We start from the raw sequence: 26,952 nt of genomic DNA on the forward strand, positions 1-26,952 counted from the left end.
TGTAACCAGAGGTAGCTAGTGGCCACTACTAAGGAAATTGCTTCTCACCATGCCACAGTAGTTTTCTTTAAATCATCCTTTGGGACAAAACAGGAAATCATGAACGTAATATGTACAGTCTGGAGGAAAGGGGAGACATGAATGAAACCTTTAAATACATCAAGGGGGTGAATAACATTCAGGAAAGCAGTATATTCAATATGCATAAGCAAAGATCATGAACATGGAGGAAAGGACTTCAAACTAGCAGGAGAAAAGTTCAAATCTAATAATAATTTACGGAAAGAGTAGATGAATCTTGGAATAGACTTCCAGCAGAGGTAGCGAGTCAGACAAGAGTAAGTGAATTCAAACATGCTTGGGACAAACATTTACATTCAGGCCAAAAAAAAAAAAAAATGAGGCAGACTCAATGGACCACTTGGTCTCTTTTCTGCCATCACTCTTCTATGTTTCTAAATGAGAATGTAACCAGACAGTGACCATAAATGTAACTGAAGTTTCAAAAATGAATCATATTAGGAGAAAAAAAGAGTTTAAACCATTGTGGAGAATTATTGAGCTGTATTTTGAGAAACTATAATTTCAGGAAGCTTAGTAATGAACACGGTAGGTCCGATTTAAGAAAACTGGTGCTGTTACCACTAGTGACCAGCTTCCATTTTTCATTCTAGAATAAATGGGAAGTGGACTTAAAGATGAATATTTGGCACAGTAAACAATTTATTTGCCCTGGGTGTCCATCTGCATACATATTTTTCAGTGTGTAATTGCAGAGTACAAGACATCTCAGATACAAGTCTTTGGTTAGCAGCCACCAACAAGGACAATTCAAAATGCAAGCAAATACACGTCATTACTCATGAATGCTTCTTGTTGAAAGATATTTCATGTATTTATAAAAAAAAAAAAAAGTAAAATTCATAGAATTATTCATAATTTCATTCATAGCTGTTCACAGAATTTTGGCATATTATTATGGGAAGTTAAAAATAAGCTTTTACTGATAATATTACAAATAAGATGGGTGTGTGTATTCAGTCACATACAAAAAGTTTACAAATAGTAGTTGCTTTACACAGTAGAACAACTTTCACGTACATATTTTTTTTATAATTGTAGGTGAGCTGAATTGCTGTCACATTTTCCAGATCACTGCTTGTCTCCAGTTCCATTCATTTCTTCTCTCTGGTCATGTCTCCATTTATGAGCCTTCTGCTGGTTTATGTACTGTGGACAAGTAGAAAGATTTACAAATAAAATTACATATTTACATGCTTGCCCTTCCATATTTTGTCATTTATTACTGAGATTTTAGAATAACCAATAGAAGAAGCAAACACTTTATTTGAAATCACTATCCACCTCCATGGAGTGACCATGTTTGAGGCTGAGGTTATAAAAGGAAAGAATTATTACACATTATCTGCCATCCTGCTTCCTTATGAGAGACACTTGTCTTTCCTTTTATAACCTCGGCCTCAAACATGGTCACTCCATGGAGGTGGAGGGTTTCATTCCGGAGGGCTGTAAAGTGTTTGCCATTAACTTGAGAACAGATGAGAAGAATTTTAGGCTCTGTTTACACCAATGTGGTTTTTAGTGCTTTCTGCAGAAATGCACTACAGTCTATTTAACATGGTTTCCTATGGAACAGTTTACATCTATGCTTTTTTGAGCTGCTGCGTTTTCGAAAAGGGTCAGGGACTTTTTTTAAAGCAAAAATCTGCATTTTTGCTACAATATAGTTCAATGGAAAAGCTGCTGAAATACATGGTAGTGTGTTTTTGCCGCATTTTGCATTTTTATTCTGCCCAGCAACAGAAAAAAATTCCACTTTAGCAAAAAGAAAAAGTGCTGAACAAAAAAGCAGAAACATGGTAAAACCGCATCAAAACCGTGTGTAGAAAAATGCAAAGCAAACTGCAAAACGCAATGGAGAAAGCAAAATGTACATATGTGAACCAAGCCTAAGATCCCAAGATGACACATAAAGGTTGAATTGGGTAATATATATGAACAACTCCCTGAAGAAAAATCTTGATAAGGATTTGCAAGGCAAGAGATTCTGGAATAAAATGGATAAAGAAGAAATTTGTCTTTTGAGGGTATTCAAAGCCAGACAAAAAGGCTTAAATGTGCGTGCAGACTATTCTGTAGGACTCGGCTTCCTAAGTACTTCTCAGAGGTTCCACAGTCCAACACTTTAGCCAAAAGTGTCCTTTGCATGCAAGAGGAGACTCAAGTGAGAAATGAGAGCAGAAACCTGTAACAACCTGTCCACACTGTAGCTCAGAGCCACAGGCACCTGTTCTAAACATTATATGAGCAAAGGATCATCTGCTACAGTAATCATACCCTGATAGCCTTAGACCAGTCAGTCTATGCTTTACAGATCAAGGTAATGGCTGAAACAGGTTGCAAAACAGGACATGAATGAAAAAACAGGGCTGATCAATGGGGCCCCTAAAGACAGGTGCATCCTCTACTGGAACAGTAAATGCTTTGTTAAAACAGAACACCGCCAGAACACTTAAAGTCTTCCTGAATAGATACAAGCCTAAAAAGCACTTGTCAGGATGTTTCCAAACTCCACAGAGAAACATTGAGAACAGCAGGTGCAAAGGATGGTCTGGAGAGGCCTAAGAGCTCTAAAGGATCCTAAACTGGTAGAAATGACATGCTGATCTTCTAGTGTGAAGGTGGTACATACCACATCTACGAGATCAGAAACTGTCGCTTTTAGCTTGGGGTCCATGGCAGAAGACTGCAACACCTTAGAGACAGGTTCATCGGGCAAGGATTGTAGAGACTCAGCATCAGACAGAGTATGCTCAGAGGCCATTAAAGCTTTGGGCAGATTAGATATGGAACCTGTGGAAGTGCACTTGCGGTCTCTGTGTTTCAAGTCAGAAAACATCTTTGCTTTGGCCCAAAAAATCATACATGACTGAAATAAAAACCTCCCTGGACAGAGCAGAGGAGGTGACCATGTCTGATAAAGCTAGGAAAAACCCAGAAAATGGCATAAACTAAAAGCAAAACGCACAAAGATTCCAAGCTGCAGACGGCTGCACCAGCTGGCATGCTGCAAGCAACACTGGAGCCATTAGTGAAATGTGAGCTGGGGGGGCATTCAGTACAGTGGAACTATTCCCCTTGCTTCTAACATCAGACTTGCTGCTTGTGGAAATGCAAGGTATATGAGGGTATAAAGGCAAGTCCTCGGGTACTTACAGACCCAACCTCTGGCAGCAAGTGTAGGGTCAGACGGACAGACTGTAGATGGGAGTTTTAGAAGGCCAGCAGGAGCATCAGCTGGGAGATGCTTTCTAGACATTTGCGAGAAAGAGACCATGCAGCAACACACTCCACAGAGCAGTAGATGCAGAATACCTCAGTGATAACCCCTTTCTCAGTACAAAAACCAACAGAGAGTAAGAAAACTTATAAACTGAAGGTGTTCAGTGCAACAAGTACCTCCTGCTGCTCAGCCAAAACAGCCTTCTCATTAAGTGAAACTGCAAGAGTTGAGGCATTGCCAACAACTCTAGACCTGGAAAGTGCTCTGTGACCTAGTTTTGCCTGAACAGGGTCTAGATCAGGGGTGGGCAAACTTTTTGACTTGAGGGCCGCAATGGGTTCATATATTGGACCCGGAGGCCAGACCAAGAGTAGATGAATGATGTTTATGTGTCATCCATAGTAAGTATAGTAATATTCCCCCATAGTAAGCATAGTAATTCATCCCCCATATAGTAATTCATCCCCCATATAGTAATTCATCCCCCATAGTAATTCATCCCCCATATAGTAATTCATCCCCCATATTAAGTCCCCAAGTCCCCCCTGTGTCAATTCACTTACCTTTGCTCCGTGCGTTCCTCTTGCCGTGTTCCCGCGCCGTTCTGGTGTAGCATGAAAATCTGTCTCCTATGAGGATCTGTCCCCCTCGACGTATCTGCGCATGTGCCAGTTTCAGGCATTAGCAGCCGATCGGCGATCTCCGGCACATGCGCAGATACGTCGAGGGGGACAGATCCTCATAGGAGACAGATTTTCATGCTACACCGGTCTTCAGGGCGGACTGTGAGAGGAGCCTAGCGGAAGCCTAGCTCCGCGGGCCGGATTAAAAGGTCCGCCGGGCCGTAGTTTGCCCATTGCTGGTCTAGATCGTGTTCTTAAAGCGGAGTTTCAGTTGATTTAAAAAAAATAAAAAGGCAGCAGCTACAAAAACTGTAGCTGCTGACTTTCAAAATACAGACACTTACCTGTCCCACAATCCAGCGGTATCCTCACCATGGCTGGTTTCACCAGCAGTCTTCTCCCGCGGTGCTGGCGTCTTCAGTGCGGGCACCCGGCTGTGACAGCTGGGTGCCCACTGCGCATGTGTAAATAGCGCTGCGCTTTGTGAATGGTCCCGTAGTCTTCCGGGACCTTTCACGTGTCCCAGAAGACTATGGGAGGGGGGGGGGGGGTTGGGAACAACTTCTTAGGCGACCCCAGTGGGAGTGGGTACCTGCCAAATTCAGGTACCCGCTTCCCGAAGGTGCCAATCCTTAACCATTTCAATACCATGCAATTTTACACCTTCCTGCCCAGGCCAGTTTTCACAATTCAGCGCTTTCACACTTTGAATGACAATTGCGCGGTCATACAACATTGTACCCAAATTAAAATTTTATCATTTTCTTCACACAACTAGAGCTTTCTTTTGGTGGTATTTAATCACCGCTGGGGTTTTTATTTTTTGCTAAATTAACAAAAAAAGACCAAAAATTTTGAAAAAAAAACAAGTTTTTCTTTGTTTCTGTTATAAAAGTTTACAAATAAATAATTGTTCTTCATAAATTTAGGCCGAGATGTATTCTGCTACATGTCTTTGGTGAAAATAACCCAAATTAGGATGTATTTTTTAGTTTGTAGGAAAGTTATAGAGTTCACAAACTATGGTATAGATCTGAAAATTGATCAATCCTGAAGTACTGACAGCCAAACTAATTTCTTGAGGTCCAAGAATGTCAGAATAGTACAGATATCCCCCAAATGACCCCTTTTTGCAGAGTAGACAGTCCGACGTACTTCATAAGAGGAATGGCGAGTTTTTTGAAGTTGTATTTTTTTTGTCATAATTTTTCGGAAAATTAAAAAAATTATTTTCACTATTTTTTTTTTTTACATACTTTCACCAGTGCAGTACAGCGTCATCATATAACTGGCATGACGGTGATCAGGTCATATTTTACTATGACCAAAGTAGTACAATGTTACCATAGTAACATTGTACTACTTTGGGGAAGTGATCAGTATTTTTTTTTTACACAATTTGCTTATAGCAAAGAATTACTTTGCTATAAGCAAGCATTTACCTGAATGACATCGATTCATTCAGTTGTTTTTTTTTTTGTGCTTAGCTGTGATTTCGTCACAGCTAATCACATGACATGTGCATGTGATTAGCTGTGACCATTCACAGCTAGGCACTAGTATGCAATGGATGGCATGAATGAAGCCATTTATTGTATACAACTGTCATGTGACCTGCTGTGATTGGTCACAGCAGGTCACATGGTACCAGCAACGGGGGTCGGTACTCAGATCTGTCATCGGCTGTGTCCGAGGTACACGGCCGGTGACAGATTGTGCCGCTCTGCAGTTGCGCGAACTGAGCATGTGCGGGAGCACGCCAAATGGCGTGCACCCGGAATGCAGAAGCACTTTTGCCGCCGCCAAACGGCCATTGGCCAGGCGGCAAATGGTTAATGGGGAGCGGGGGACAATGCATTAAGGCGGAACTTCCACTTTTGGAAAATCATTTCCAGACTAGCCCCTCAACATTTAGTCCAGCAGGATCTGGGAGCGGTGTTCCAAACCTATGCTGAGAGATAACCAATCCAGATAGCTACCATGTAGGAACCAGATCAAGCAGCAATGTAGTAAGGAATCTGACTGAAGAAACATAGAAGATAAAAAGCGAACAAGAAATGGATAGACTGAAGCTAACCTAGTTTTTTTTTTTTTTTAAAATAAAATAGTGCAGCGCTAAATTGATGATTCAAATTATAACCACAGGAGGAATAAATAAGCAATAAAATATGAGCGTACGTATGAGTATTAATACATATGGATATAGAAAACATATGAGTATCAATCCTGAACAGTATAAAATACTTTACTATTGCGCGTCCGGTGAGTGTGCAATTCTTCCGCTATCACAAGCACCATTTGAAGCTTTGGGGACTTTAAGAGCACTATTTAGTCACCATTACGGATTACTTTTCCCAATGTTATTTTATACTGTTCAGGATTGATACTCATCATTTGTTTCTATATGTATTAATACTCATAAGTACGCTCATATTTTATTGCTCGTTTATTCCTCCTGTGGTTATAATTTGAATCATCAATTTAGCGCTGCACTATTTTATTTCCTGATTTCATTAAGGTTTTGTTGGTTACCTTGAGTGCACAGCTGCTGACGGGTCAGCGCTCGCTTCTTACACTTTTATACAGTTTTTTTTTTTGTTTGCCAGTGTCCAATCTTCCACTAGACGGCAATCTGGAATAGTGGAAAGTGGAACAGACTCCCTCAAGAGCTGGTTCTGGCCAGCTCAATAGATTGCTTTAAAAAAGGCCTGGATTCTTTCCTAAATGTACCGAATATAACTGGATACTAATATTTATAGGTAAAGTTGATCCAGGGAATATCAGATTGCCTCTCGAGGGATCAGGAAGGAATTTCCCCTGGTGGAGCAAATTGGATCATGCTTTGCTGGGGGTTTTTTCCTTCCTCTGGATAAACTGTGCGTATAGGATTGTGTATATAGGACTGTAAACCGTTTTTGTTTTTCTTTTTATAGGTTAAACTAAATGGAATTGTGTCTTTTTTCAACCAGACTATGTAACTATAACACAAGGGTTAATGACTTCCTGTGTCCCACAATGGACAACCAAGAAATCTTGCTGATTACTGAAATTCTGGCTCAGAAATGACACTTATGTAAATCTTAGTGCCTGTGCAGTTCCTGGCTATGCTTACAAACGATCTGACCCTGCTGCAGGCTCTCTCCTTGTGATTTACTGCAGGGTTACAATGTTGCAGTCTAAACAATCTGGCACAGCAGGTGATGGAAATGCTTTCTCTTGCCTACAACAGACTGATGGCATAATTTCATCTGAGGCTAAGTAATTTGGAAATCAAGGACACCTTTCTAATGATAAAAAGATGGAGCTTTTTTAAATTATACCGCTTCTATATGGTGTGACAATACTCATTACTAACAAGTTTACAGGAAACGCTTATATTTTTGGATAATGGATTTGTGGACTGACTTCTGTTAGACTGCAGACCCAGGACTTGTCAAGTCTAAAATAAAAGAATTATTTACAGGAAGGGATTCAAAATCAATTCCCCTTAATTCTGCACAAGAAATCAAAAGGTAAAATCTGATTGCACCTCAAGTTCCTAAGAACGGTCTCCATCTTAAAATTTACAAAACATAGGGGATAGACCACAAAGATGGAGCTATCAAATACTGCTACTTGCTCAAGGGGCTGCTGGCATAAGGTGCCTTTAAATATTACCCTTTTGAGGATAAACACTTCTTTCAAAGCTGCTTTGACTCCTGCAATGGTGTCAACCTTCCAAATTATACTATTTGGACACACTGGGATAGATTAGAACCTTTTTTTTTTTATTGCCATCTGTTTCCTATGCAGAAATTTGATTTTACTTTCTCTGACCAAGACAGAAATAAAGGAAAATGGTAAAAAGCTTGCAGCTGCCACCAAAACAAGTAGAAGGGAAATCTTCCAATGGAGATACATGTTCTAGTGTCAATGGTCAAAGGCACGATTATTTTGGGAAACTTACTTATTGCTGCCGGTTGTGTCTCTAGAAAGCAAGTAATGGCAATCCCATTAGGGTCAAATGCAGCAGAGAAAACACAACAGAACTTCAAAGCCTCTCCCACTTTTTCTTAAACAAGGCTGGAGTTAAATTTTAAGATTGCCAGGCAGAGAGAAGTAAAACCAAGTGCATCTGAAAAGTAGATCAAAATGTTTGAAACCAGCAATCAACTAAACCTCCTGTATGATCTTGTTTTTACCTGCTTTGTGTCCTCAAATGTGGTATATTGATAAGTCTCACTCTCCAGAGATTTCACTGTGGAGATGTACAGCTGTCGAGCCATGTCCACAAAAGTCTGAGTAAGGAGCAGCTGTTGTTTCAACATGTCATTCAGTGCTAGAGCCATTGGACTGTATGTGGTCAGAGCTGGTGGACAATAAACAAAATGAGTCAAACGAGAAGTTTTCATAAACTATAGGTCATATGGAGCCTGAAGACAAAAATATGCTAGCAAATATGGGTAAAAAGAACATATCAGGAATAGGCATTTGTAAAACGGATTCTCCATCCTTAGGGCCAATGTTGAGAGGAATCTTTTCTCTTAAGAACTGCTTCTCTCCCCATACATGACTAGGGAATGTAAAAGCAGTTGAAGCAGGCCATATGAAGGTCAACTGCACCTCCAGTGATTTCTGAACAATCTCAAACTGTGAAAAGGACACTGAATTTGTCAAATATCATAGAGTTTGATATGATCACTCATGTTCTTACAAAAATGGTCTGCACATTACAAATTCTGCCAGGTGAATGTAAATTTATGAACACAACTATACTCACATCTACACTATTTTGCCAAAAGTATTGGGCCAGCCCTCCAAATCATTGGATTCAGGTGTTCCAATCACCTCCATGGCCACAGGTGTATAAAATCAAGCACCTAGGGATGCAGACTGATTCTGCAAACATGAAAGAATGGGTCGCTCTCAGGAGCTCAGTGAACTCAAGCGTGGTACTGTGATAGGTTGCCACGTGTGCAATAAGTCCATCCGTGAAATTTCCTTGCTACTAAATATTCCACAGTCAACTGTTAGTGGTATTATAACAAAGTGGAAGCAACTGGGAACAACAGCAACTCAGCCATGAAGTGGTAGGCCACGTAAAATGAAAGAGTGGGTTCAGCGCATGCTGAAGTGTACAGTGCGTAGAAGTCGCCAACTGTCTGCAGAGTCAATAGCTAAAGACCTCCAAACTTCATGTGACCTTCAGATTAGCACAACAGTGCGTAGAGAACTTCATGGAATGGGTTTCCATGGCCGAGCATCTATATTCAAGCCTTACATCACCAAATGCAATGCAAAGTGTCGGATGCAGTGGTGTTAACCATGCCGCCACTGGACTCTAGAGCAGTGGAGATGAGTTCTCTGGAGTGACCAATCACGCTTCTCTGTCTTGCAATAAGATGGACATGTCTGGGTTTGGCAGTTGCAGGAAACCAGTACTTGCCTGACTGCATTGTGCCAATGTCAAATTTGGTGGAGGGGGGATTATGATGTGTGGTTGTTTTTCAGGGGTTGGGCTTGGTTCTTTAGTTCCAGTGAAGGGAACTCTTAAGGCATCAGCATACCAAGACATTTTGGACAATTTCATGCTCCCAACTTTGTGGGAACAGTTTGGGGATGGCCCCTTCCTGTTCCAACATGACTGCGCACCAGTGCACAAAGCAAGGTCCATAAAGACATGGATGAGCAAGTTTGGGGTGGAGGAACTTGACTGGCCTGCACAGAGTCCTGACCTCAACCCGATAGAATAACTTTGGGATGAATTAGAGCAGAGACTGTGAGCCAGGCCTTCTTGTACAACATCAATGCCTGACCTCACAAATGTGCTTCTGGAAGAATGGTCAAACATTCCCATAGACACACTCCTAAACCTTGTGTACAGCCTTCCCAGAAGAGTTGAAGTGGTTATAGCTGCAAAGGGTGGACCAACTCAATATTGAATCCTACGGACTAAGATATAAAAGTTCATGTACAAGTAAAAGGCAGGCGTCCCAATACTTTTGGCAATATAGTGTATATACCAGTTTTAGGCTAGATTTAAAGTTAAAGCAAATGCACCCACATGGATTTAAAAAAAAAAAAAGGAAGCATTTATTAATATAGGATACAAAAAACATAAATTAATAAAAATAAATAGTATTATTTATTAATATAACTAACATTTTGCATGTGAGCATAAAAACCATTAAACTTGCAGTCAGGGGATCACGAGTGCAATGCACAGGCTCTTTCAGACTATTCCTCCAGGTACAGGTCCGTGCTGAGGGTAAGGACCTTTGGTTATGGGGCTTGAGAGAGCATCAATGGACTACAAGTGCAGGGACTTCACCATACTTGTACTCCCTTGAGAACTACAAGCCCCACAGATCTGTGAATGGATGATGCAACTTAACTGATCTCCCTGTGCCTGTGTGGGTTTCCTCCGGGTACTCCGGTTTCCTCCTACATGCCAAAGACATGCTGGTAGGTGAATTGGCTCCTGTCTAAATTGTCCCTAGTATGTGTATGTATGAATGTAAGTTAGGGACCTTAGATTGTATGCCACTTGAGGGTTAGGGACTGATGTGAATGTACAATATATATGTAAAACGCTGCATAAAATTGACGAACCTATACAAGTACCTGAAATAAATTGAAAGAAAAAAAAAAAATAAATATATGACAGGAGCATGCAGGGAGAAGAATCCTTCATCGTTTCAGGGTCATGCTTAACATAAAATGTGGTCAGAAAGTTGGATTTAGCTTTTAAAAAGTTGTTATGCCAGTTTGTTTATGAACAAGCAAAATAAATTACCTTCAATTAACTCAGGGCTCACCACATGACTCACTACTGAAGCTGGCTCCACAGCAATGGAGGGAGCAATAGGTCCAAATCCAATGGTTGCTATGTAAGGCAGAGAAAAAAAACTCATTTATAATATTACAACAATAAAATGAAAAGAAAGAAGAAAAAAAAAACAAAAAAAACCGTGGGACATTTCAAAATTGGTATGTGTAGACATGGTTAGGACTAAAATTAGAAATGTAAACATTTTTTTTTTTTTTTTTTTTTTTTCTATTTTTTTTTTTTTTTTTTTTTTAATTTAAATATTTATTAAATTTTTCATATTAATACAAAAACCCAAAAAGGGAAAAAATTCTCAAACAAATAAACATTTATAACATTTCTATCTTTCCCTTACTAAAATCTCTTTTCATTCCCATCCCACTACCCCCCCTTCCCACCCCTCATCCCCCCTCCTCCCCCTCTGCAGGCTCCAGCCCATTCTACTTTCTTGAGGCTTATTAATCTTTTGCTAACATCCTAGTTCATATTTTCCTATATTTCTCTTTCAATCCTGCTCTTTCCCATTTTTCCCATCTCCTGAAATAAACTCTCATCTTATCTTCCTGTATATGGTATGATCTTTCCATTCTACCTATCTGGTTTACTCTATTAATCCAGTCTTCCTCCTTCGGTACCTCAGCCTTCCGCCAAAACTTAGGTATCAACCCTTTCGCCGCATTCAAGAAATACCAAATACCTGAGTCTTTATATTTATTTACTGATGTCTCCACATTGTGTAGGAGGCACGTCGTTGGGTCTAACCCTATGTCAATTTCAGTTATTTCTTTGATCAATTTGACTATTATCTTCCAAAAAGCCTGGATTTTCGGACATTCCCACCATATGTGAAACACCGTGCCCATCCCTCCACACCCTCTCCAACACTTATTTGAGTTCTCCCCATTCATCTTGTGCTCTACACTCGGTGTAATGTGCCATCGTGTTACACACTTATAATTAACCTCAACCTCTCTCATACTCACATTATCGTGTATCAGTCTAAACATCTTTCTCTGTCTATCTTCATCAAACCCCACTCCCATATCTCTTTCCCATTTTGTGATAAAAATTGACTTTGTGTTTGTGTCCAGTTCTGTGAGTATTCTATACACTTTTGAAATACCGTGCTTCCCATCCCTTCGTGTCTCTAACAACCTTTCAAACATATTCCACTCCTGTTTTACTCTCAGGGGTTTCGGTAGATTTCCAATAAAACATTTCAATTGATGATATTTCCATTCATCTATTCTAATAAAAATATCTCCCTTATTCTCTATCAAATCTTTAAGTGGTCTCAATTCCCCCTCCACCAAAACTTCTCTCAGTTGGGTATCCTCTTTTCTAAACCATCTCCCTGATATCTTATTTTTTCCCGGAGGAAAGTAATCAGTATTTATGAGAGGCATTAATATAGAATTAAATTCCCATTTCATATTTTTGTGTAAATTGTCCCATATCCTAAGAACATTTAGAGTGTAGATACTTGTGCTTTCTTTGATTCCCCTAAACTGTGGTGGAACCCATATCATCTGGTTCAATCTAATGCCACTTAGATCATTTTCAATTGTTACCCAACTTTTCCCCTTATGGTTAAATGTCCAGTCATATATTCTTGCTAAAACCACTGCTTTATAGTATCTCTTGACATCTGGTAGACCCAATCCCCCTTTCTCTTTAGTCCTACTCAATGTTTCATATGCTATTCTGGGTTTTTTATTCTTCCATATGTATCTTGTTAGCGTTTTTTTCATTATCTTAAAGAAGGCTTCTGGGATTTTAATTGGTACCATTTGAAATCTATACAGTATTTTAGGCATAATTACCATTTTGACTAAGTTTATACGTCCTATCCAGGATGGATTTCCTCCTTCCAATCTTTTTAAATCTTCCCTGATCTCATTTATCAAAGAGATATAGTTCAATCTATACAGATGCTTGGATGAGGCAGTGAGTTCTATTCCTAGGTATTTTATCTCTTTTTCTCTCCATATAAAGGGGAATTCTTTTTGTAGTTTTTCTTTTTCGTTCTTTGATATATTAATATTCAGGATCTCTGTTTTCGTTGGATTAATTTTTAAATTTGATAGTTCACCGTACTCCTTCAGAATCTTCATTATATTTGGGAGAGTTACTCGGGGGTTCCCCACATAGAACAATAAGTCGTCCGCAAAGGCCGCTACTCTATGCTCTATGGATTCTATCTGAATTCCCTTTACCGATCCACTATTTCTTATTATTGACAACAAGGGTTCGAGTGACAATACATATAGCAGGGGGGATAGTGGGCAACCTTGTCTTGTACCATTAGACATTCCAATGGGTTCTGATCTCTCCCCATTTACCGTGATGATTGCAGTAGGCTCCCTATATAATTTACTTATCCACTCTCGCATTCTATCGCCTATCCCCAGGACTTTTAAGTTGTCCATCATAAAGCCCCAGTCCACTCTATCGAATGCCTTCTCTGCGTCAATCGACAAGAGCACCACCGGGGCTTTCCCTTTTCTACTTTTCTGGATAAGCATGAGGGTTCTCAAGCCGTTATCTCTACCTTCTCTCCCCGGTACAAAGCCCACCTGATCTCCATGTATCCATTCAGGCATCAAGTCCCTCAACCTGTTTGCTAACACCTTTGCATATAGTTTAGTGTCAGTGTTCAATAATGAGATAGGTCTATAGCTGGAGCACTGAGATGGATCTTTTCCCTCCTTGTGAATAAGCACTACATGGGCCTGTAGGGATTCTCTCCTCACTTCCATCCCACCTCCCAGAGCATTCATATATTTCTCCAGCTTGGGTAACAGTACTTCACTAAATTTCTTATAGTACTTAACTGTATAACCATCCGGGCCTGGGCTTTTTCCCCCCCCTGTGCTTTTTAATGCTGTTTTAATTTCTTCCTGGGAAATTTCTGCGTCTAAGGAATTCAACTTTGCTTCACTTAGTTTTGGTAATCCCGCATTTTTTAAGTATGTCATCTTTTTTTTCTTAATTCCCTCTTGAGTTTCTTTTAGAGGGCCTTGGGGACTAATATTATATAACTTTTTGTAATACTCCGTAAACACTTTAATAATCTCTTTATTTGAGTGGACCAACTCCCCCTTTGAGCTTTTTATCTTTTCTATATAGTTCCTATTTTTCTTTTTATTCAAAGCTCTCATTAGATATCTTCCTGGTCTGTCCCCCCATCTATATCTCTCGTTCATAACCCTGTTGTATACTCTTCTCTTCTCCTCATCCATCAACCTCTCTAGTTCATCTTTTTTATCCAATAACTTCTGTCTCGTATCATTTGTTATTTTCTTTTTATGTATCTGCTCTAAATCCAATATTTCTTTTAATAGCCCACTGACCCTCTCTCTTCTTTCCTTTTTTTTCCTTGCTCCTGCCGCAATCAAGATTCCTCTTATGAATACCTTATGGCTTTCCCAGACTGTGGCTATCGATACTTCCTCTGTTTCGTTCTCCTTAAAGTATACCTTAATCTCTTCCTCGATTTTCTGAACTACCTCCTCATCTAGAAGAAGAACCTCATTTAACCTCCACCCTAATCCTCCAGTCCACCTTCTTCCCCATCCCATCTTCATTACGACCGGAGCATGGTCCGAGAACGTCCTTGTCTCTATGTCAATTTTAACCAGGTGATCTATAAGTTGATGGTCTATTAAGATGTAATCTAATCTCGAGTATATCTCATGTGCATTAGAGAAGAAGGTATAGTCTCTGTCTTTCATATGCGTTATTCTCCAGGTATCCACTAGTTGACATTCATACATCGCTTTCTTCAAAGCTCTCAGGGACCTACTCCCCTCTCTCTGCACAGAAGAGGTATTATCCCTTTGTGGATCCATACAGAAATTTAGGTCTCCAGCTACTATCAAGCGCCCTTTTTTGAATTCCATTAATTTTTTCAACAGGCCCTTCATATATATCTCCGGGTTTTTATTAGGGCAGTATATATTGGCTAAAGTACACTCTATCCCCTGAAGTCTACCTTTTAAGAATAAAAACCTCCCCTCCGGGTCGGTTCTTCTATCCTCCAGCTCAAATCTCATATTCTTTGCCAAACCTATTGCAACCCCTTTTGCTCTTTTAATTGGAGAATCTGCATAGTACCATATTGGGTAGTGTTTAGATTTCAATTTCACATTTGCCTCTATCTCAAAATGCGTCTCCTGTAAAAATACCACTGACGTCGCCCTATGATGTAACTCATTAAACAACCTAAACCTCTTCCCTGGACAACTCAGCCCATTCACATTATAAGTTATAAACTGTATTTCTTCCATCTTTCCCACTTAACTCCGTCTCTCTTCCAGATGCCTCTTCCTCTTTGTCCCTTCTGTCCTGCAGAGTATTAACCCAATACCTCCTCCCCACCCTCCCTCCCAACTCCCGTCCCACCCAACTCCCATCCCCTCCCCCCTCCCACCCATTTTCCCATCCCACCCCCCTTCCTCCCCCTCCCCTCTTTTTAGGCCTATTGATTGCCTACCGATCATTTGTGGTAATACTATCCACTTTTGATTTAATCTATAGGGGCAAAACTCCAGCCCTGGACAGCTTTCCACCCTTCCCCCCCTCCCCTTTAACCCCTAAGTCCTACCAAAATATCTCAATAACAGTGGTTTGAGGGCGGCAGGGACAAGGCGGAGGGAGACAGGAGGGCGAGAGAGAGAGAGAAAAAAAAAAAAAAAAAAAAAAAAAACACTATTTCTCTCTCTCTCTCCCTCCCCCCCCCCGCCCCCCCCCATCAACCAATTGCCAGTCCTCTTTTCTTTTCGTTCTAATTTCCCAGTGTTCTTCTTCCCAGCCAGGAATCTCCATTCTTTGTAGATTGAGTCTGTCGCAAAAATTTTTCAAATCTTCTGGGAACCTAAGATATGCTGTATTTCCACTTCTCCATCCTATTAGGCACTCAGGAGTCCCCCATCTATATTGCACCTTTTGTTCTTTCAATCTTTCCAATAGAGGTCTAAGGGTTCTCCTTCTCCATAAAGTCTCTGGTGACAAGTCCGCATATATCTGTAAGTCCTTTCCTTCGTACATAATTACTGCTTTTCCCTTTATCCTCTTCCAAATTTTATCTTTATCTAGGAATTCACAAAATTTGACAAGTATATCTCGTGGCCTGTCCTTTCCCGAATTTCCTTGGAATTTTCCTTGTCTAGAGATTCCTTCTATTTTAGTTTTTTCCATACTAGTGCTGTCCATTATGGAATTTAATATTTTACAGACCATCTCTTGCAAATTTTCTCCTTTAGAATTCTCTGGGACTCCACGTATCCTAATATTTCTCCTCCTGTTCCTATTTTCTTGTATCTCAGCCTTATAAAGCAGTTTTTCTTGGGCTTTCCCCATGTTAATTATTTCTTTTTCCAATTCGGCAATAATTTGGGACTGATTTTTGACTTTTTCCTCCGTTTCTTCCACTCTCACCAAAAGGTGTCCCAAATCATTTCGAATATTTACAATTTCTTGTTTTATTGTTTTCTCTAGATCTTTGAACATTTCTGCCATTTCTTTTTTGTTTGGTATTTGTAGCTCTGTCTCCATCTCTGTATTAGCCGATATTTGTTGGCTGCTAATATCAAGGCCTAGTGATAGTCTAGGGCTGCTTTCCAGGCTTAGATCTACTTCACCTTTTCCACTTTTGCCCTGAGTCCTTTCTGGGGTTATATTTCCCTGGGAAGTGTATTTTTTAATAGAACCAGTCTGAGTCCCTTTTAGCCCACTTCCTTTTGCGCTTTTATTTTTCATTCTTCTATTGCTCTTTTTCTTCTTTATAAGCTCAGGGGTTAAGGAGAGATAACTAATAATATATACAGCACAACTTATCCATTCATTTGGTTTTCAAGCTTATCATTCGCCTTTCCTCTTCTCCTTTTCACTGCTTTATAATTCCCACTCAAGGGGATCCCCTCTCTTCTCTCACACACTGCCTCTCCCAACAGCCCACAAGAAGCATGTACTTTTATTGAGACTCGGTCAGAGTCACTCACCCTGCTCGTATCTCTCTTCTTCTCGGGGCCCGACCAGCATTTCTCTCCGTCCTTCGGCTGGGCAGTGTGTCCGTTTCAGGGGTTCCTCCAGCATAATCCTCCTCCTTTCTCTCTCCAATCCCCCGTGTCTCTCCTCCTTCAGAAGCAGGACTCAGAGCAATGGGCCAACCAACAGGGCCCCAAACAACGGACCGACCAGCACGACCCCCAGCAGTCCTGCAACAATTAAGGTCTCAGCCAGCAAGTCGGCAGTCAGAGCTCCGGGCAGATACCGGCTGACAGGGTTCTGAGCACTGGGCTAGGATGCAGAGCTCCGCGCAGTGAGCCTACCAGCAGAGCACCAGACTATCGGTGCTAAAACAAGGGACCAGGTATTAGGTCGGCAGCCGTGCTCCCAGGGGAAAATTCACAAGCCGATCAGCTCCTCTCTCTCTGCATCAAACACCGGCCGGCTTCCTGGTTTCCCAGTGGTGCTTAGCGGCCGGCCACGTGACTGCACCGCTCCACCTTATCTGCCCGGAACACCTTCACCCCGAGCACCGGAGCCGAATCCCTTCTCAGAGATCAGCTCTCCCACAGGGTTCCTCCATCGATCCAAGGGGGACCACCACACCGCAGCTCCACATCACAGGTAGGGGTTTGGGGAGGTGGGTGAAGAAGCTTATCCGAGAGCTCCTACATCGGGCTCTCGTCAACCGCCATGATTAGGCTCCACCCCCCCAGCAGAATGACGTGGCCTCAGAAATGTAAACATTTTTAATTTATTCAGTTAAATATAAAAATATTGCATATTATCAAGTCGCCTGTGTAGCTCTAGGCTCAATGTCAAATGTTTACTCTATCTGCTTACCATTTGTAAACAGCCTGTTTGCAGAGCTCAGGATTTAAAGGCATAGTTTACCTTTACAAAATAAAACAAAAAAAAACAACACACACACACACTATGCAGATAAGGGGTGTCTGTAGATAAAAACAAAATTGTGCAGCTTTGACCAAAGTTGAATAATACCCTTGCTATAGGTGAAGGCCATTTATGTGCCTCATGAAGCCTGACTGGAAAACTACTAGGATGTTGCCAAGTCACCTCAGCTCTTACTGTTAACCTCCACCATCACAGGAGTAAGCTCCTTCCCTGATTTAAACCTCCTCACATGCATGTTCTCTCCTCTGATGCAGTAGCCCTGAGCTCAGAGTTTGTGAGGTGGAAGTGAACAGCAACAGCTAGGAGTCTCTTAGCAACATCCTAGGAGTTTTCCAGTCAGGTGCCATGAGGTACGTAGATGGCCTACACCTATAGCAAGGGTATTATTCCACTTTAGGCAGAGTTGCACAGTTTGTTTTTATCTACAGACACCCCTTATCTGCATAGATAGTTTTTTTGTAAAGGTGAACTAACCCTTTAACCACTTCCCGACCGGCCGTTGTATATAAACGACTGGACGATGGCACTGCAGGGTCGGGTGGCCGTTTATAAACGGCCTCCCCACAGCCTGGTTGTGCGCGCTCCCTGGGAGCACGCAGCACCACGATCTGGTGCCCGCTGTGTTCTCCGGACACAGTGAAACACCGATTGTCGGACAAGACCACTGTACGAGGTCCCGGTCATGTGATCACTGATTGGCCAATCAGTGATCACATGCAAAGTAGTCAGCAAGATGTCACTTGTGACATCATTGCTTACTATGTGTGAAATCTGTGAATGATCACAGAGGTCACATGGTACAAGGCTATTCACAACAGCCTTGTACCATGTGACAAGCTGTGACCAATCACATCTCACTCAGTACTTCTCAATGGCTGCAAGAATGCAGACAGAGAGAAAGAGAAATTATTGCTTTTACATCCTATATGGGTGTAAAAGCAATCAGTGTAAAAAAAACAAAAAACTTCATCACCCCCCACAAGTAGTACCATGGTGACACTGTACTGCTAGGGTGACAGTATGTAAAAAAAAAAATAAAAACAAAATTAAAAAAAATAAAATAAAAATTTAAAAAATTTTTTTAAAAAAATTATAATTTTTGGTTATAAACTAATTTGGATTTTTTTTTTACTAAAAAGATAACAGAATAAATTTTGGCCAAGATTTATGATGAAATATTATTTATTTGCAAAATTTTATACAAAAAAAACCCAAAAAACTTTTCTTCAAAATTTTTGGACTTTTTCATTTACATAGCAAAAAAAATAAAAATTCCAGCAGTGAATAAATACCACCAAAATAAAGCTTTATCTGTCTCGAAAAAAAAATGGTAAAAAATTCATTTGGGTACATTGTTGCATGACTGCGCAATTGTCATTCAAAGTGTGATAGCGCTGAAAGCTGAAAATTGCCCTGGTCAGGAAGGGGGTAAAAGCTGAAATCTACACAAAGTGAAGAAGCCAGAGCAGTGACTCATAACTTAGGTTTCAAACCTGAGATTTAAAACAGAAGCCAACTTCTGGAAAGGCAACTACTGTGCCATTTCTAAACAATTCTGTTCTGAAAAATCATTCGTCATGTGTTAAACATGTATATTTGTAAAATAAAGATTTAAACTACATAGTATTAAAAAAAAAAAAAAAAACAGAAAAAAAGTAAATTATTTACAAAAACTTTACAAATAAATACAATTGACATAAAAATTAACCACTTGCACTCCAGAGGATTTACCCCCCTTCCTGACTAGGCCATTTTTTGCAATACTGCACTGCATTACTTTAACTGACAATTGTGCGGTCATGCAATGTTGTACATAAAATTAAATTTACAGCCTTTTTTTCGCACAAATAGAGCTTTCTTTTGGTGTTATTTGATCACCTATGTGGCTTTTATTTTTTGCGCTATAAACAAAAGACCAACAATTTTGAAAAATAAAAAATAACTATTTTATCTAGTAAAAAAATTTAAAAAAAAAATCAAATTTTGTCAAATTTAGGCCAAAATGTATTCTGCTACATGTCTTTGCTAGAAAAAAAAATCTCAATACGTGTAAATTAATTGGTTTACATTCAAGTTATAGTCTTTACAAATGGCGGTATAGATACTGGATTTTTTTTTTTTCAATAGTAATGGCAGCGATCAGCGATTTATAGCAGGACTGCGGTGGGCATTGACACTGGGGTGGGGGGGGGACTGACTTGGTGTCACTGACATCTCCAGTGGCACCAATACAGTGATCAGTGCTAATAAAAAGCACTGACATTGTATTAATGGAACTGGGCAGGAAGGGGTTAGCATGTGGGTCGATCAAAGGGTTAACTGTGTGCGTGTTTACATAGTTAGTCTGGCTGAAAAAAAGACAAAAAAGTTCATCAGTTCAACCATATATAAAAAAAAAAAAAAAGTTATAATCCTACACCGACAGTTGATCCAGAGGAAGGCAAAAAACCCAGCACAGCATGATCCAATTTGCTCCTGCAGGGGAAAAATTTCCTTCCTGATCCCCCGAGAGGCAATCAGATATTTCCTGGATCAATGTTACCTATAAATGTTAATATCCAGTTATATTCTGTGTATCTAGGAAAGAATCCAGACCCTTTTTGAAGCAATCCACTGAGCTGGCCAGAACCAACTCTTGAGGGAGTCTATTCCACATTTTCACAGCTCTTACTATGAAGAAACCTTTCCGTATTTGGAGATTAAATCTCTTTTCCTCCAGACGTAAAGAGTGCCCCCTTGTCCTCTGTGATGACCTCAGGGTGAATAGCTCTACACCGAGTTCACTATATGAACCACTGATGTATTTATACATGTTGATCATATTCCTCCTTAATCTCCTCTTCTCAAGAGATAATAAATTCAGTTCCTCTAATCTTTCCTCACAGCTGATCTCCTCCATGCCTCTTATCAGTTTGGTTGCCCCTCTCTGTACTTTCTCCAGTTCCCCAATGTTCATTTTGTGAATTGGTGCCCAAAACTGACCTGCATATTCCAGATGAGGTCTTACTAATGATTTGTACAGGGGTGATATGATATCTCTCTCTCTGGAGTCTATACCTCTTTTAATACAAGAGAGGATTTTGCTCGCTTTAGAAACCACAGCTTGGCATTGCATTCCATTATTAAGCTTGTGATCTACCAGAACTCCCAGATCCTTCTCCACCATTGATTCCCCCAGTTGTACCCCCCTAGTATGTATGATGCATGCATATTCTTAGCCCCCAAGTGCATAACCTTACATTTATCAACATTAAACCTCATTTGCCACATAGTTGCCCAATTAAACAGTGCATTGAGGTCGGCTTGTGAATTGGAGACATCCTGTAAGGACGTTATTCCACTGCACAGCTTGTCATCTGCAAAGACTGAAATGGGATTTTTAATTCCAGACCCTATATTGTTTATAAATATATTAAAAAGTAAGGGTCCCAACACTGAACTTTGGGGTACACCACTGATGACTCTAGACCATTCAGAGTATGAATCATTAACCACTACTCTCTGAATACGATCTTTTAGCCAGTTTTCTATCCATTTACATATGGATTTTTCCAAGCCCGTAGACTTTACCTTACACATTAGCCATGTGTGGGGAACTGTGTCAAACGCTTTTGCAAAATCCAAGTATACCATGTCCACTAGTGTTTCACTGTAAGCACACTGCTTTGTACGGCTCTGCATAGCAGAACCATACAAAGTAGTGTACAGGAGCTGACAGGGGAGAGATCTGTATTGTTTACATACAGGTCTCTCCTCCGTCAGAAATCCTTGGAGATCGCCAGGTGATGGCGGGCAATCACCGGACCTGGTGATTGACAGCCGAGGCCGCGAACGCCCCCTACGCGGAACTGCAAAATCACATACTGTACATACATACATACACATATATATATATATATATATTTCTGTATTTCTGCTATACGGCAGCATGGAAGTGGTTAAAATTGTAAATAGTTAATAAAATAGAATTACCTTGTGGCCAGCTGTAAGCGAATTCAGCATCATTTGTCTGTACAGACGTTTCTCGTACAACAACTCGTGTTTTATGGGATTGTTTTTTATGTTTTGATTGGCTAGGCTGAGGATAAGAATGGCTAGAGGAAATGCTGGAAACATCAGAGGATACGGATTTAGGGAGGGAATATGAGTAAGAGCTCGAACTGAATGCATTGTCAGATGGCACAGAATCTTCAAAATCTTCAGAATAGACAGAATGAATAGTAGCATCATCAGGTCGCTCTTGATTGTAGTGCTCAGAGCTAGAGTGATCTTTGTGATGATGCTTTGACACATCTGATTTATTTGTCTCTGTATGTATTTCAAGAGCAGATTCTTCATCGGAGCTAGACTTCTGTCTCATGAATGCCTTTGCATCTTTAACATGCGAGAGCTCTCTATGGTCTGTAGTAGGTGCTTGCTTTCTTTCCTTAGGTTTTTCATTTGCCGACTTCACAGGTAGCGAGCTAAAGTGTATCTAAAGCAAAGAATAAAAAACGTAATATATTGCATTAACTTTATTTCTTTCAAGACTCTTAACTCACCCAAGTTGGGGATTCTACTAGGAGCACACTTTCTGTCCTTGCATGACAACACTCACTCACTGGAGGAGCAGCGTTGCAATGTTAGAACAGGAGGAATGTTAGTACTACAAAACACCTCCCTTCAATAACATAAGAGGTAGGTATTCTGTAGTCCACAAAGGTTTCTTTGGCAAGAATAAAAGACTGCTTGAGATTAAACGCACTATTTACTTGGGCAACTGTGGCAAATGAGGTTTAATGTTGATAAATGTAAGGTTATGCACTTGGGGGCTAAGAATATGCATGCATCATACATACTAGGGGGGGTACAACTGGGGGAATCAATGGTGAAGAAGGATCTGGGAGTTCTGGTAGATCACAAGCTTAATAATGGCAAGCAATGCCAAGCTGCGGGTTCTAAAGCGAGCAAAATCCTCTCTTGTATTAAAAGAGGTATAGACTCCAGAGAGAGAGATATCATATCACCCCTGTACAAATCATTAGTAAGACCTCATCTGGAATATGCAGTTCAGTTTTGGGCACCAATTCACAAAATGAACATTGGGGAACTGGAGAAGGTACAGAGAAGGGCAACCAAACTGATAAGAGGCATGGAGGAGCTCAGCTGAGGAAAGATTAGAGAAACTGAACTGTTATTGGATCATGCTTTGCTGTTTTTTTTGCCTTCCTCTGGATTAACTGTGGGTATAGGATAACTTTTTTTTTTTTTATTGTAACCTCTTCACGCCGGCCGAACGCAAATGTGCGGCCTCCCAGCGTCTGGGCCTAGACCCCGAGCAGCCGCACATTTGCGTTCTATTAAAAAAGGACATATGTGCCGAGAGCGCGCACCCTGCGCGCTCCCAGCACACATGTCCGGTACTCACGAAAAGGTCCTGATCTCCTCTTTCGATCGGGACCTTTCCTGATCGTGTGACCGCCGTGATGCTGCGTCACGGCGGTCACGTGACCCTAAACCCCGCCTTCTGAAACTCTTAAAGGGCCGGGAGGCACCGGCATAAAGGGGTTAATGGTTGAACCAGATGGACTTTTGTCTTTTTTCAGCCAGACTAACTATGTACACTAATTGCACAGGGCTAACTGAACAAATATAACAAAACACTTTCAATGATAAGTATTTAACAGACCAAAATGGAGCAATTAAGATAATTGTTGGGGTTCCCATACACTTTAATATGGTGAATCATCAAGGCAATAAGGATATTCACGACAACAATTCTACCAGGCTAAAGGAAATAAATCCAATGTTACAATTAAGATTTAAAAAACAAAACAAAAAAAAACCAAAACACACAACACAACTTTACCTTTTCTTCACGTTCTTCATTGCCTGCAGCAGGTGTCAGTTCCTCCAAGCTCATTATATTCAGTTTAAAATCTAAAAAAAATATACTAGTGCATCAATTCATAATCCAAGTAACTGCGTAACTTTAACAAGACCCCTCTCTGACGTCAAAGGAAAAATGTATTTCTATGTATGTCTAATATATGCAGTCATGCTTGGTGGTGACCAGTTTGTTGATTTATGATCCAAATAATTTCATAATACCACCCTCTGATGTCATTTAGAATATATATTCCTTGTAGTAGTAGGTGACTATATACTATATGCACTATATACTATAGGCACTATATAAAAGACAACATGCAGTTTTTGTGTCTCACTGATCGTTATCATTTCTACCTCAGCACAAATGTGTTCCAGAATACCGCTTTACTTCAATTACTAACAAAAAATTTTATATAATAATATATTAATGTAAACCTGTCAAGAGAAAAAAAAAACAAACAAAAACAGGCTGACATCCTTTTGAAAATAGGAGTCGCCTGGCTATCACGTCGAACTCCTGGCCTGTACTGTATATTTTGAGCCGCTCTAACAAGTATGTACAAGTGACTACATCTGAAAATTCTTAGAAAAAGTAAAACGTCCTTATCTTAAAAGGATCTGAAAGAATCTGTAGATAAAAACAAGATGTGCAGCTTTGACCAAAATGGAATAATGCCCTTGCAATATGTGTAGGCCATTTATGTAACTCATGAAACCTGACTGAATAACTCCCAGAGATTGCATCTCCCCATCCTGCCTAGTTGCTAGGTTGTTCCTAAGCTGTTACTGCTCACCTCTACAATCACAGGAATGAGATCCCCTCACATATGCTCTCTTCCTCCGATGCTCTCAGACGCTGAGCTTGAAGTTACTGCAATCTCCTGTGATGGTGGATGTGAACAGTAACAGCTGTCTTAGCAATGTCCTAGCATCAAGGCAGGATGGGCAGATGCCATCTCTGGGAGTTTTTCAGTCAGGGTTTATAATATATGTAAATGGCCTCCACCTATAAAGCAAGAGTATTATTCAACTTTGGTCAAAGCTGCACAGCTTGTTTTTATCCAGAGATCCCTTATCTGCATAGGCAGTTGTTTTCTGGTAAAGGTGAACTATGCCTTTAAGCTAGATTACCTGCTGTATATATAAAATTTACTTATCCCATCTGTAAACTATTATTGACATTGTGCTGTTGATACACTGAAGTGCAAAGTTGAGGGGAATTGATCACAAACGGAGAAGCCAGAATCTTGAACAGCTGTGCCTGGTAACCAGGCAGTTTATATCTGTTATTTCCAAAGCTTAAAGTGGTAGTAAAGTCAGGATTTTTAAAATCTGCTGACAGGCAGGGTTTTTATAACAGAAGAGACCCTAGTGGTCTTCTGTCATAAATGTCCCCCCGCCATCAGTGATGTGGTTTGAGTCACGCATGTGCAACTCAGGTCACAGTTATGACCCGCTCTGAGCGCCGCAGTGATGTGACTCCTGTGAGCATTCACGGAAGTGACGTCCTTGCAGCCCAGCCATTGAAGTGGCTGAAGATAGAGAACCCAATAGGAAGACCGGGCAAAGATGGATGCGCTGAGGACAAGAGGCATCCGTTTTCAGGCAAGTCTGTCATAATGTGCTAGTATGCGGTGCACACTAGTACATTATGACATAAACCTGCAGGGTTTTTATTTAAAAACAAGACTTTACTACCGCTTTAAGTGAACAAGCTGAAGATGGAAGCTAATTGGTTGCCATGCACAATGATCTAGATTCTGTCTGGCAAAGTTTTGATATATGTCCCACATTGTATTTAGCTTTATTTTTGTGCTTTCTGTGACTACCTTTACAATGAAAGTCTAGGTAAGCAGTTAAGTCCTGCCATATATAATGTTTTCACTCCATAAGACGCACCTAGGTTTTAGAGGAGGAAAACCAGAAAAAAAATATTCTGAACCAATGGACTGCGGACATACTACAGGAGATGACCGGAGCCTGCGGACATACTACAGGAGATGACCGGAGCCTGCGGACATACTACAGGAGATGACCGGAGCCTGCGGACATACTACAGGAGATGACTGGAGCCTGCAGTGGGCACCCAGCTATGAAGCCGCAAGCTGTCACATCCGGGTGCTCCCACTAAAGATGATGAGGTGATGAGGACACTGCTGGACCAAGGAACAGGTAGGACCGAGGAGCAGGTTCTGCTGCCCAGAAGAGCCGAGAGGCTGACCCAGTATTCTAACATGGTGGCGATGTGGGAAATCCAGGCCGGCCACTCCATAAGATGCAGACATTTCCCCCATTTTTTTGGGGGGGAAAAAAGTGCGTCTTATGGAGTGAAAAATACGGTAGTTTGCACAGATTGTCAGTATCCCCAAAGCAGCTTCAAATACTTCATCCTACAAAGATTAAAATCAGTAATGTGCTTCAATCCTAGGTAATCGTTTGAACTTATCATGCACCACAAGCATGTATACAGAAATTAGTAGCTCACATGAGATACAACAATGGAAACTGTCATATTACCATTGGAACTTGCACTACTTAAATCATCTGCTCTGGAAAATAGCTCATCAAGGGATTTAAAGTCGCTTCTCTGGGAGAGAGGAGTTTTACTACGTCTCCCCAGTCGTGCCCTTGGAGAGTTAGTCAATGAACTTCTCACAGATGGGGAAGGAGACCGTGATCCAAATCGAATTAAGGAGTGCCTTCTCCTTGGGTATCTTGGAGTGCCATGACTAGGAGGAGAAGGAGTTCTGGAGGAAAAGCGGGAAGGAGGACGACGTGGAGAGAAGCCAAGAGCTGAAGGACTCCGGTGCAGGTTTCTGTGTGGTGTTAATCTGCTGGGTGGTGAGGGAGTTCTAGGTGGTTTCTAATGAAGAGAAAACAAGAGAGAGTTCTTACATATTGCTTAAAAGGTATATTCCACTTTTTGAAAAAAATTTAATAAAATGTACCTACATTGCTCTCCAGGTCTTCTCCTCCAGCCCAAGGTATATATGGAGGTTATGGGGGCTAGAAGAAGTAATCGATGCTGACACCACTGCACTTGTGTTTCATTGAGAACCACTAGCCCCTCTCTGCTGCAGTGGCAGATGAAACTTGTAGTTTCATGCACAGCCATATCAAATTCAAACATATACAAAATGATGTCGGAAGAAAAACCCAGACATTCATGTAAGTGGAAGGTGGTTTGAGGGTGTGGGGCTGTGGAACTATGTTCCATGTTAAACTCTAAATATGAGTGTAACAAGAAACATGGTATAAAAGGTGGAATTACAATAAGCATTCAAGATGTATACCAAAAATATATGTAAAGGCATCTCAATTTTTAAATTTTATTACATTGGATTTTTGGTTTGTTGTGTCCCAGAGGGAACTATTGGTCTATAATCCCCTGAGCCACGAATTTCTCTGACAGAAGTGAAGGG

The 26,952-nt window shown here is 40.7% G+C and overlaps 1 protein-coding gene across 2 annotated transcripts in view; it reads right to left on the minus strand.

Annotated features, from left to right (window-relative positions):
* Nucleotides 1-701: 701 nt before the first annotated feature.
* The window catches only part of CUNH19orf44 (chromosome unknown C19orf44 homolog), a 36,622-nt gene continuing 10,371 nt past the window's right edge, over nt 702-26,952 (minus strand). The window contains exons 5-10 of one of the 2 annotated variants that reach the window (XM_089670782.1): nt 26,048-26,393; nt 23,508-23,578; nt 21,632-22,133; nt 10,703-10,792; nt 8,109-8,275; nt 702-1,230 (exon numbers count right to left, since the gene is read on the minus strand). In XM_089670782.1, the coding sequence (XP_089526908.1) occupies nt 1,153-1,230; nt 8,109-8,275; nt 10,703-10,792; nt 21,632-22,133; nt 23,508-23,578; nt 26,048-26,393 (1,254 nt within the window). In that variant the 3' untranslated portion in view covers nt 702-1,152. Of the gene's footprint in view, nt 1,231-8,108; nt 8,276-10,702; nt 10,793-16,751; nt 16,954-21,631; nt 22,134-23,507; nt 23,579-26,047; nt 26,394-26,952 lie in introns of those variants that run through there. The other variant, XM_089670783.1, reaches the window with a different exon arrangement.

Source organism: Staurois parvus, unplaced genomic scaffold (assembly GCF_062004578.1).
Source record: "Staurois parvus isolate SC_StPar_1 unplaced genomic scaffold, SC_StPar_1.0 ptg000096l, whole genome shotgun sequence".
Taxonomy (NCBI): Eukaryota; Metazoa; Chordata; class Amphibia; order Anura; family Ranidae; genus Staurois; species Staurois parvus.